Genomic DNA, 11,727 nt, shown 5'->3' on the forward strand with positions numbered 1-11,727 from the left:
AAACATTTGCTAATTATGAATTAATTAGGCTCAAAAAATTCGTCTCATGGATTAGCTCTTATTTATGAAATTAGTTTTTTATTAGTCTATATTTAATACTTTAAATTAGTGTCCAAACATCTAATATGATATGAGGCTAAAAGTTTAGCCCATCTAAACAACCCCGGAGTCACGTGGAATATCCGTACAGGATGTACTTGTCACAGGTCATTGCTCTCTGCGGCTCTATAAACAACTACGGTTCTGAAGTGCATGAAAATGGCCATAGGATTACTTTACTTTGCATTCATTGTTTTCAGCAGTCGTCAACATTTCTCAATGTTGGTCTAGATCCTAAGAGGAAAACTTATACTAAAACATTGTTTAGTTGTCAAAAAATTTTGACAAAAAGATCACGTCAAACGTTTGACTGGATATCGGAAAGGGTTTTCGAACATGAATGAAAAAACAAATTTCAGATTCCATCTGAAAACCGCGAAACGAATCTTTTGAGTCTAACTAATCCGTCATTAGCATATATTGGTTACTGTAGCACTTATGGCTAATCATGTCCTAATTAGGCTCAAAAGATTCGTCTTACGATTTCCCCCATAATTGTATAATTAGTTTTAATGTTCATATATATTTAATGCTTTATTTAGATGTCCAAAAATTCGATGTGATGTTTTTGAGAAAAGTTTTTGCGAACTAAACAAGGCTAAGAGGAAAACTAAAAGCCAAATGCATAGGACAATAAAAGAAATGCCAGTAATTACCAACTGAGATCATCCGCATTTGCAACTTGAAAGACCTTTGCCTCGTCATATATATATAATCAAGAAGAGGATCAGGGTGATCACCATTTCTCCAACGAAGTGCCCTTGCCCTAGGGAGGATGGGGAAGATCCTGTCGGTTCAGCGAGGGCGCATCCCGGTGCTCGTCGGCGAGGGGAAGGAGATGGAGAGGGTGGTGGTCCACATGGAGGAGCTTCACCACCCTTGCTTCCTTGTGCTGCTGGAGCTGGCAGCAATGGAGTTTGGGCATCACCAGGAGGGTGTGCTCAGGATCCCTTGCAGCGTCGAGTGCTTCCAGGCGACTGTTGAGCTCATCAGAGGCAGCATGCTGATTCGAAATGTTAATGGGTCATCAAGAAATGGCCCTTTCAGAATTCTCGGTTGCTTTTGAACCCCCGATCTTTTTCTTCTGCTTATACTTTTGTATAAGTAGAATTTAAATTTTTAGTTTTAAATTTAGAGATAATTTTGATATTTTCTCATCGAAGTTTATTTTTTAGCATTGGTCTTTAGATCGCTAATAATACATACATAAAAATTTTATTTATAAATTATTTTTTGTTTGTAAATATGGTGTTTAGCTTTTTTTTTCCGTAAAAACCAAATGATCATCTCATTATTGTCTTGTTCTTTGGATGTCAGCGGTTCAGTTGCACTGTGAAATCTTACGGCCTGCTGACTGCTGTATCTTTTTCAGTTTTTAGTTTTTACAGCATCCTACATGATTTGAGCTAAACAGTATAGGGATTGTATAGCTTGTAAGTTGTAGCCTTGTACAGAATGGCCACCTTGTCATGTAATCTGATGATAGCTTGCCTTGTGCAAATCTTCTTCTCGGGCATAATTCCATCAGAATACCAGATCATGAGCTATGACTTCAGTTTCGGATGATTCTTACATTAACGTATTTTCTTTATCAGAATTAGAGCCATTTTTATTCATAAATTATTTTTTATTTACAAATATGACGTTTGTTTCATACGAGGAATCATCTTTTTGCTTTTTAAAGATAAGACTAAACGACATATTTGCAAACGAAAAATAATGGATGGATAAAACTTTTATATATATATATATATATATATATATATATATATATATATATATATGTTGTTAGAAGGCAAGGCGGGAAATTAAAATACGATAAAAAAATTCAAAATCAACCTCAAATTTAAAGTTAAAAATTCAAATTTTAGCTTATAAGCCTAGACAAAAGCGAAAAGAAATGACGATATGTTTGTACAATTGTATAACAATGTGCACATGCCAACAATATAGGTAGGTTGTGTTACTTGTGTACTTGTGTCCGGGTTAGAATTGGAGCATCTGAATGAGCAGATGGTAGATGCAATATGTTGTCTTTAGAAATTCTCAGTTGCCCTCTGCATGTTCTCGTCTCGCTCGTTGGCTATTAACAGTATTAATCTTATTGTCTGTTGTATCTTCAGTTTTTGCAGTGATCAATCGTACTGCCCCTTGTCTCTTTTTCAGCTTTTACAGCATCCTGCAGGCTACATATGATTAAACCTAAATATTAGAGGACTTATTAGTTTCTGCAGAATGATGATAAGCCTGCCTTGTATAATTTTTTCATCTCAGGCATTCACTTCATCAAATAACCTGTCGTAAGCTATTAATTATGTTACGAATGATTATACGTACAGAGTACCTGCGATGTACAAAGTTTTGTGAGACATTCTTCGTCAGAATTACTTCTTTTTGTTTTAGCATAAGTTGTTGATTTTATAAAATTAAGCAGAACTGACACCTCATTTTACTTTTGCTTATGTTTATAAGCCATTTTTTTAATTTTTAACTTTAAATTTAGAGTTGGTGTTGAAAAAAATTTTCACTAAAATTTATTTTTCAGCCTTGGCAGTTAAATTACTAAGAATACATATATAAAAATTTTATTTATGAGTTATTTCTTAATTATAAATATAACCTTTGGGTTTTTCTTTCATACAAAAGCCAAACAATCGCCCCCGAGACTCTCCGGCAGCAAAGTCGTTAGTGGCCGTAAGGTGATTCCAGCAAAACTTAATATGGAGATCGCACGAAAGTAGTTTTGCATGAGACAACAAAAAGGCAAGCATATAGAAGGTGACAACAGGTAGGGCCAATCCACACCCAGTAATCCACATTAATACCACAATATATGAGTTTGGGATATAGGGTGTTTCATACGTTTTACAGGCTCGAGACCTCGTACAGGTAAATCTTCGACAACATTCCATCAGCTAGAATCATGCAGGCACAGCTAAAATGATGATGATGATACGTTTTACAGGAAATATGGATATCTTTCTTATTAACAATAGCACGGCAAGGGAGCATTACTGGTAGGATGAATTTGCGTCTGACTTGAGGTTCGCAGGTCAGGGCCTTAGTGAGCCCGCTCCCGGAGGACCTCAAGGTCTACCTCAGATGGGTCTGTTGCCTGGATCTCGTAGTGGAACCCATCAAGTTCTTGCTTGATGCGATCCTTGGAGGTGGAGTACAGCATCTTAGCACGGATCCGGGATGTTGAAGGAGACCTGACGCAATATACATCAGAAAAAGACTATGAACGCAATATACGGGTGTATCAGGGATGTAAAAGCGATAAACACGCAATATACGGTCAGATACTAAGCTCCTAAATACTACTACCAGCAAATACAAACCAAAGAAGGTCATAGCAAGATCTAATCAGTTTTCATGAATCAACAATGCCTTCATATTAAAGAAAAACACAATAAGGAACCAATGATATCTAATACACCGATGATTAACGTGTCCCTGTACTCCAACTACTTTTACCTAAGACTAATGATGATTCATTGGCAGAGAACAACACCAGCTAATGTAACTGCTATTATAGTATAACAAAATGGATTTGTGATTACGAAGCTCACCAGGCAATGAAGAAAATCTTGCTCTTTTGCACATTCTCACCAGTAACAAAGTCAAAATCATAGAGGGCATATCTGCAGTCATTTTCTGGGAGACACGCCAGGAAATCATCATAACTCTCAGTTGTAGCCCCTGTCTTCTCCACGACAACCTGCTTTTGCTTTTCCTCGATTTTGAAGATAACATAGCGAAATGCTTTCTTCATCTGAAGCTCGAGGAATGTGTTCCTGATATCAGGAGCAACCCCCATACCAGAGGATGCATTGGACTGCAAAGAGAATTACAAAGACACTTGAGAACATGATCAATAAAAACAGGACCTAACAATAAGAGAAACAATTTGAGAATCTTTATTGAATATCAATTCAATATTCAAGGCAAAAAATTGTTAAGTAAATCGATAAATAGAAGGAAAGACCATTCAAGAGTTGTAATCTTATTTGCTGTGACAGATCAGTGCTAAACTTTCATCATGGCATATTCACACTGCAAACTTACAAGCTACCACAAGATTATACTCATTCCATTCCATGTATCATTGAGCCCTGAACATTCACATGTGCAGATGGCAAATTATGTTCAATAATCATATTTGGTAACAAACTAAAATGTCAGTAATCCACTTGGCAATAGGAACATGATTTGGTTGGGTATAATTTTTTCTGTTAGGCCCCAGACTGATAGGCTACTGAAAATGGCATGCTCAAACAGAAGAAAGCACAAACGATGAAATCGCAGAAGCCCAGGACTCCTGGTTAACATGATAAGCCCAGTATACATCCATTGCATCAACATGATTGAGTACACTACCTAGCGTGCAGCTAAAGAATCAACCCTCCATCCATCTTCCCCCAGTCTGAATTACTGAATCATAATGATTAAAAATCAAAATTATACCAATTGCATGGCTGGAAATTTTGATATTTGGAGAAGTTAAAAGAAACTCATTAAAAAAACTTAATTATACAGGTTCTTCTTTAATTAATTCAACAATATCGAACCTAAAAGCATAGTTGTGTAGTGGCATCAGGCTAACTTCACCATTTTCGACCTTTTAACCTAGCCAACTGTCGACAAGCATAGACTAAAATATCAGTGTTCTAAAACAAGGGCTTACAGAGCCACATACAAGAAATAGGTACCCAACCTTGTAGCACCTAAGCCACATAAGCAGTCAATTATGCTGTACAGGGATGCAAGGTGGGTGAGCACAAAAAAAAACACCACTGAACCCAGGAAAAAAATCTATGATTAAAGAGGCATATTCCAAAAATATCTGGTGTGGAAAAATATTATTCTACCCCGAATGACAGCCCCTCAAAAAAGGCCACAAACTTCTAACAAAACCAATAGCATGGCCAATTATTTAGAATTCAGAGATTGTTTCAATTGACTCTAAAATAAATTTGTGAAACACCTAATGCACCTGGCTATCCAACGTCCACAAATACAAAGAATGGAGTATCCTAGTCAAGTGGTTGATGAAGAACAACATTCCAATACTCCATTCCCAGCCTAGTAAACCCAACTATGTTATCTTCTGGACACTTCAAAGTTCCTCAGCGTTTGCTCCTTTTCATTTCTATGTCTCGTCCATTCTCCAACCAGTTTCTAACACAATAGCATCCTATTGCGACAAGTGTATGGTTGTATTCTTTAGTTGTCATTCATATAGTTAGCGGCTACCCCAATACTGCACCTGATCTCACAAATATATACAATAACATAATGAGAAAAATCGCACCATTGTAATCAGAACAGAGAAACCAATAGACATGCAATCTGACCAAAAGGAATCTAAACAGGTAAATTTCAAATACAGTAACCAACTTTCTCTAATCAAACCTAAACTAACCATACTGCTACTACACTAACTTCATCAACGATCAAACAATCTAACATAATCCCACCTAAAAACCCATCAACCTGCTCCCGCAAATCACATCACGTACCACACGAAACAAAAACGATCCCCAACAAACCCATCGCGGCACGCAAACAAACTCCTCCCGCGCCGCGGCAGCGGATCTCCCATCAAGCGGTCAGACGAAGCCCGCTCGACCGGATCTAAACACCGTACAGCGATACAGATCACAGCACAGGGCGGGGGGGGGGGCGATCCACGCCCACGCAGATCTAAAACCACCGCCGCGCCGCGCCCGCCCGCCGCCCACGACCAAAAACGGCGACCCGCCGCCACAAACCAGAGCAGAGCGGAGCGGAGAGGAGAGGAGTCGCGACTCACGTGGGTGCGCATGAACGCCATGGGGGGTCGGAGCCGGAGGGGAGGGAGGAGCGCCGCTGCTTCGATCTCACGCAGACTCGAGGAGAAGAGAAGACTACTACTTGAGGCAGATGATTCGGTTGCTGTGCGCGAATTTTTGCCTTTTTTCTCCTCTTTTTTTTTCCGCCTCCGCGAGTTGGGCGGCGTCTTTTTGGTGTGGCGAGGAAAAATTCGCGGGGGGGTGGCGCGCGTTCATATACTCCTTCCTCTAGTCGCGTGGAGGCGGGGGTTGTGTGGGGTGGGTGTCACTGACAGGTGGAGATTGGGTTATGTGGGGGCGGGGTGTCAGTGGGTGGGGGTTGGTGGAGGCGTGAGTGAATGGGTGGGGGTGTTTGGATTGGACGGCGGGAGAGCTAATCCGACGGCTGCGATGGCGTCTGGGGTGAGCTGGCTGGCTGAGTTCGTGGGCCCCGCTTGCAGAGTCGTGATGAGTTGGGATTCTTCTTTTGAAGGGTGACTTGTCGGGAAGAATAAAATGTGGAGAAATTCGAGTAGAAAGGGGAAGAAGAGACGTAGGAGACGATGTCGGAAGAATAAAATGAGGAGAAATTTGAATAGAAAAGGGGGAGAAGAGATGTAGGAGATGATGTCGGAAGAATAAAATGAGGAGAAGTTCGAGTAGAAAAGGGAAAGAAGAGACGCAGAGGACGACGTCGAATACAGTTTTAGAGCATTTTCAATAGTCTCTCTAAATTGGACTCTCTAAATACCTATTTAGTCACTCTTTATTTTATTTGGTCACTCAAATTTATTTTTTACTCTAACACTCTTTCTTTCTATTTTCATCTTCTTTCTCTCTTTTCTTTTCTTCTCTAAGAGGGTCTCTCTTTCCTTTTCTTCTCTTAGAGGGTGTCGCAGCCGAAGAGAGCGCTGGAGCGGGCAGCCTAAGGCGGCGGGACGGCGGAAGACGGCGACGCAGTGCGGGGATGGCGTGGGCGTGTGGCCAAGCCTGCCACGCCAAATTCTTTGCGTGGCAGCGTTATCTTGCGACGTCACCAACACTGGCGTGGTCAAAGATCCATACGGTAAAATATTTATCTCCGAGATCTAGTAATGAATTATTTATTAAAATAATTTAAAAATAAAAAAAATCCCACGTCATACACCGGCACGAGCGCGGAGCGCTACCGCCAAACAGCTACACCTATCCCCGTGCAATAAAACCCGAGCCAACTGGTTCACGAATCACGCTCCACCGTCCATCCCTTTCCACCCTCATCCTCGCCTCGCCGCGCCGCCCCGCCCCCTCCTCCTCCGCCGCCGCTAAAACCCTAAAACCTCCGCTCATCCATGGCGGCGACCAGCGCCGATCTCGCCGACGACGGCTTCCCGGCGCCGCGCCTCTTCTCGCAGGGCGTCTCCTACACCTACGACGACGTTATCTTCCTCCCGGGGTACATCGGGTTCCCCGCCGACGCCGTGGACCTCTCCACCCGCCTCTCCCGCCGCATACCCCTCTCCATCCCCTGCGTGGCGTCCCCCATGGACACCGTGTCCGAGGCTGCCATGGCCGCGGCCATGGCCTCCCTCGGCGCCGCCGCCGTCGTCCACTGTAACACCGAGCCCGACCTCCAGGCCTCCATCATCCGCGCCGCGAAGTCCCGCCGCCTCCCGTTCGTCTCCTCCGTCCCCTTCTTCTCGCCCGCCTCTACTCCCTCACTCTCCGACTTCGCAGGCCAGGACTATGGCCTGGTCACGGAGCGCGGCGATTCACTCTCCAAGCTCGTCGGTGTCGCTGTTGCAGCCGACGTCTCGTCTCGTCAGGCTCCCGTCCCTGTCTCTGAGTACATGCACCCCGCCCCTCGCTCGGCGTCCGCCTCTTTCGACTTCGAGCAGGCGGCGGCCTTCCTGGCGGACGAAGGTTTGGATTACGCCCCTCTCGTATCCGATGATGGTGAGGTAATCGACCTCATCACCGTCAGTGATGTGGAGCGCATCCGGAGCTATCCGAAGTTAGGCAAGCCATCTCTTGGAGCAGACGGGAAGTTTGTTGTTGCGGCTTCCATTGGGACCCGTGAGGGTGACAAGCGAAGGCTGGAGCAGCTAATTAAGGAAGGGGCAAATGCAATTGTGGTAGATAGCTCGCAGGGAAACTCTATCTACCAGCTTGATATGATCAAGTATGCAAAGAAGATGTATCCGGAAGTGGACTTGATTGGAGGCAACGTGGTGACCATTGCGCAGGCACAGAATTTAGTTGCTGCTGGAGTGGATGGACTGCGTGTTGGGATGGGCTCTGGCTCAATTTGCACTACCCAGGAGGTTTGTGCTGTGGGCAGAGGACAGGTATATGCTTGATAAAACTCTCATAAAATACTTCTTCCTGAGTTGTTAAATTTGTTTGCCCAAAACATTCAACCTATGTTGAGTTAATTAGTTATCTAGTTGGTGGAACCTCTGCCATTTATTGGATGACCAGCATGCTCTTGCTGACTATTGTTGTCAGAGCCATCTGATGCCTTTATCTTATTTAGATGGCACATATTTTTTGGTTGTGTACATCAGTTTGCCACAATTTTGTGCCAAAGGTGTGGCAAGCCACATATTTTGCAGCTCCAGAATTGGTCACCACACTTGTGTCCAATTTTATCTAGAGACAGAATCAATCACGAGTGGGGCCAAGGGATAAGAAAGTGTGGCGTGCCACACCGGTGGTAACAAACCAAACGCCGATCACACTTGGTCCCTCATCATTGCCTTGTTATCCCAAGCATTTAACCCAGTTTGATGTCCTCAAGGCGTCCTCCATCTGCTTTCCACCAGCACTCTGCAGGATATGGATACCCTGTTTCATATTTTTAGATGGCACAAAGTGGGTGACTGAGTATTAGGTTCTTATTTCGTTAGGCATTTGGGTTGGCCAGACGTTACATGTGAATTGTTAACTTTGTATTACTCGCTAACAACCTACTATTCATACCCCTGGAATATTTTCTGCTATTTTTAGATCTATAGTTTGACTTATTTTGAAATGCTACACATTTCTCTACAGTCCTAGCAGCCTAAACTAAATGAGTTTTGTATAATAAGTAATCATGTGGTACAGTGGTAGATACAATTGTTACCAGGGGTACAATGCATATGGTATTTATATTATATAAACACCAAAGAACTTCAATGTGGCTGTATGATGCATGTGTTTGATACTTGTTTCTTGCCTTTTTGTGTGACAGGCTACAGCAGTGTATAAGGTTGCATCTTATGCCAAGGATCATGATGTGCCAGTTATTGCAGATGGTGGAATTTCAAACTCTGGACATATAGTGAAGGCTTTATCTCTGGGGGCATCCACAGTTATGATGGGCAGCTTCTTGGCTGGCAGCCATGAAGCTCCTGGTACTTATGAGTACAAGGTATTCAATTTTTTAAAGCTTATGCAGAAGTTTTTAGGTTTAGCATGTGATTTTATTTCTGGTATGCTTTTACCATGCATAAAATATTTTGAAGTGCTTCAGTGATGTCAGTCCAAGTCTGTAAATCCATACAAATTAAATTGATACTTGAAGGAAGACCACATGCCAAATGTACATCCCATGTGAACACTGCAATGAAAACATTCCATCAATGTATAGGCAGTAGTTTCGTCTAATTGATGCCATAGAAATGCTAATCAGATTGTCATGAAAGTTCCTGTAAAAGATGATAGTGTGTTGGATATGTTGCTTCTCAATTTTTGCTTCATGGATGACAGTATTAGTAATATTACTGCTGGAAATCACAGTTATTTACAACACAAACCTTAAAGTAGTGAAAAACATTGAGACAATTTGATTTATGTGCATTGCTTGAGATTGCTGTGACGGAGAACCAATTACTAGTATATTCTGTGTAAATACTAGATAGAGATGTTTTTTATTGGTTATTGTCTACTCATTGACTTCATTCTTGGTGATCATGATCTATGTGCCTGAAATATCCAAGTTAGTTCTTAATTATTTCTGTGACTATTGCAACCAGTGGCATGACTTGATTGTTCCAGCTACTTTTTTTGATGTCATATCTGGTAATTAAAAGGGGCAAGGAAGCCATGGTTTTAGATAACTAATGTTATTCTTCAATGATGTTTTGAGTGAAACTACATATTACTTATTTCTGTTTTGGTTGATTTGATCTGCGTTAGCATTACTTTAACATATTAGTAAATAATATGTGAAAAGCTGCCTCAGTAGTTGTTATTGTCCTATCTGAATTGACAATGTGATGCATATAGTTGCTAGAACCATGGAATTAATTGACAGTGCTCATCCCTCAAAAATTATTTTGAATTAACATAATGAAGATGCCATCAGCATTTCCTATTCCATTTTCTATCACTGTGTTGTAGAAGTAGGCTTTATTGCTTATTAGTGTTGGTTGGTCGAATATATTTGTGCTATTCTATTACACATACCTTCTGTTTCACTTCCTCCTTTCTAAAATTATGGCTCTTGGAATGCTTTTAGGATGGTCGTCGAGTTAAAAAATACAGGGGCATGGGCTCTCTCGAAGCGATGACAAAGGGCAGTGATGCCAGGTACCTGGGTGATACCCTCAAGCTTAAAGTTGCCCAGGGAGTTGTTGGAGCAGTTGCTGACAAAGGTTCTGTGCTGAGGTTCATTCCTTACACAATGCAAGCTGTTAAGCAAGGGTTCCAAGATCTTGGTGCATCATCTTTGCAGTCAGCTCACGATCTTTTGCGGTCACAGACTCTCAGATTAGAGGTACTTAACTATTTTGCTCTTCCTCTTAGCATTTTATATGTTATGAAATTAAAGATAGTGCCAAGCATGTAAGATTGTATAAAGTGCTTTTTTGCAGTTAAGTTTTCTAGAAGATAATGCTCATGTCTGTGTAGCCCATAAAGTTCCTGAGCCAATTAAAATTTCCCAAAATTATTTATGTTCATAGCATTATTTCCATGCGTGTCTCTCTCCAAATGCTATACTGAAAGAGGTTAACAATGCCTGAACCCCAGAATCGAATAAAGCCTGCCTTTGTGCTCTTAAATCCTGGCTACGAAGTTTGGAGCAGTATATTATTAACATTAGAACTGATTTTGTTTGTCCAAATAAACATACAGAGAGAGAACATAACTGATTGGTCTTCTACCCTCTTTCATTTCAGGTGAGGACGGGTGCCGCGCAAGTTGAAGGTGGGATACACGGGCTAGTGTCGTACGAGAAGAAGGCATTCTAGTTCCAGTTCCAGATTTATCAATCAATCATCAGAACAAAGCGGGTATCGCATGCTACGGACGGAATCAACTGCCCAATCTTTACCACCTGATCAATGGTTTTCAAGAGCAGCTCACCTGGTTGGACCTGGCAACTCTGTTTTCTCCTGTCCGTAGCATCAGCAACCACTTACCATTGCAATAACAGGATCGGGTGTATTCTAACTAAAAGGTTTTGCTAGAGGGGAAGACTGCTATCCCATGATTGCTTCAACCGGTTGATGATGTACTTTGCCTTGTGCAAACTGCAAACCCACCCTGTTGCAGCGAATTCGGCGTCTGTTTTTTTTATGAAAAGGAATAAAATGTTTAGCTTGTACTTTCAGCCACTTCGGCCCCAGATTCTATCGTTGCTTGCTTTTGTTTCTGATAGGCTGTGTGGGTGCTGCTGGTGATTGGTCCCTCTCATCTTTCTTGGCAATAGCTACATGCTTTGACATCCATGCTTTGCTTGGATTACCAGTCAAGCATCGCTATCATCCATGATCCTCTTAAATTGCCGTCACAATTGGATATCTAATCATCCATTCCTTAAACCAGACACCCTGCCAGGTGGGACCCA

General features: G+C 41.9%; 3 protein-coding genes across 3 annotated transcripts; 2 read left to right on the plus strand and 1 right to left on the minus strand.

Moving 5' to 3' along the window:
- The first annotated feature begins 874 nt into the window (after window positions 1-874).
- LOC107303810 (auxin-responsive protein SAUR71-like) lies at window positions 875-1,165 on the plus strand. Its single transcript, XM_015834608.1, has one exon. It carries the CDS (start codon window positions 875-877, stop codon window positions 1,163-1,165), a length of 291 nt encoding a protein of 96 aa, XP_015690094.1.
- Window positions 1,166-2,873: 1,708 nt separating this feature from the next.
- Window positions 2,874-6,113, minus strand: LOC102720031 (actin-depolymerizing factor 2). The gene is made up of 3 exons (XM_006650612.2): window positions 5,915-6,113; window positions 3,672-3,937; window positions 2,874-3,311 (listed from the first exon to the last, which is right to left on the minus strand). Exons 1-3 carry the CDS (start codon window positions 5,933-5,935, stop codon window positions 3,161-3,163), a joined length of 438 nt encoding a protein of 145 aa, XP_006650675.1. The 5' UTR covers window positions 5,936-6,113; the 3' UTR covers window positions 2,874-3,160.
- A 1,027-nt stretch (window positions 6,114-7,140) lies between these two features.
- LOC102720587 (inosine-5'-monophosphate dehydrogenase-like) lies at window positions 7,141-11,533 on the plus strand. The gene is made up of 4 exons (XM_006650614.3): window positions 7,141-8,239; window positions 9,127-9,306; window positions 10,396-10,653; window positions 11,057-11,533. The coding sequence occupies exons 1-4, from the start codon at window positions 7,244-7,246 to the stop codon at window positions 11,126-11,128; spliced, it is 1,506 nt and encodes a 501-aa protein (XP_006650677.2). The 5' UTR covers window positions 7,141-7,243; the 3' UTR covers window positions 11,129-11,533.
- The last annotated feature ends 194 nt before the right edge of the window (window positions 11,534-11,727 follow it).

The sequence above is a fragment of the Oryza brachyantha genome, chromosome 3 (genome assembly GCF_000231095.2).
Source record: "Oryza brachyantha chromosome 3, ObraRS2, whole genome shotgun sequence".
NCBI lineage: Eukaryota > Viridiplantae > Streptophyta > Magnoliopsida > Poales > Poaceae > Oryza > Oryza brachyantha.

Coding starts and splice junctions, on each gene's coding strand:
- LOC102720031 (XM_006650612.2), bottom strand. CDS start 5,935: ATGGCGTTCATGCGCACCCAC. Junction 3,938..5,914: donor TGGCGTTCATGCGCACCCAC/GTGAGTCGCGAC, acceptor TTCTCTTTGCAG/TCCAATGCATCCTCTGGTAT. Junction 3,312..3,671: donor AAGATTTTCTTCATTGCCTG/GTGAGCTTCGTA, acceptor ATATTGCGTCAG/GTCTCCTTCAACATCCCGGA.
- LOC107303810 (XM_015834608.1), top strand. CDS start 875: ATGGGGAAGATCCTGTCGGTTCAGCGAGGGCGCATCCCGGTGCTCGTC.
- LOC102720587 (XM_006650614.3), top strand. CDS start 7,244: ATGGCGGCGACCAGCGCCGATCTCGCCGACGACGGCTTCCCGGCGCCG. Junction 8,240..9,126: donor GTGCTGTGGGCAGAGGACAG/GTATATGCTTGA, acceptor TTTGTGTGACAG/GCTACAGCAGTGTATAAGGT. Junction 10,654..11,056: donor CACAGACTCTCAGATTAGAG/GTACTTAACTAT, acceptor CTTTCATTTCAG/GTGAGGACGGGTGCCGCGCA.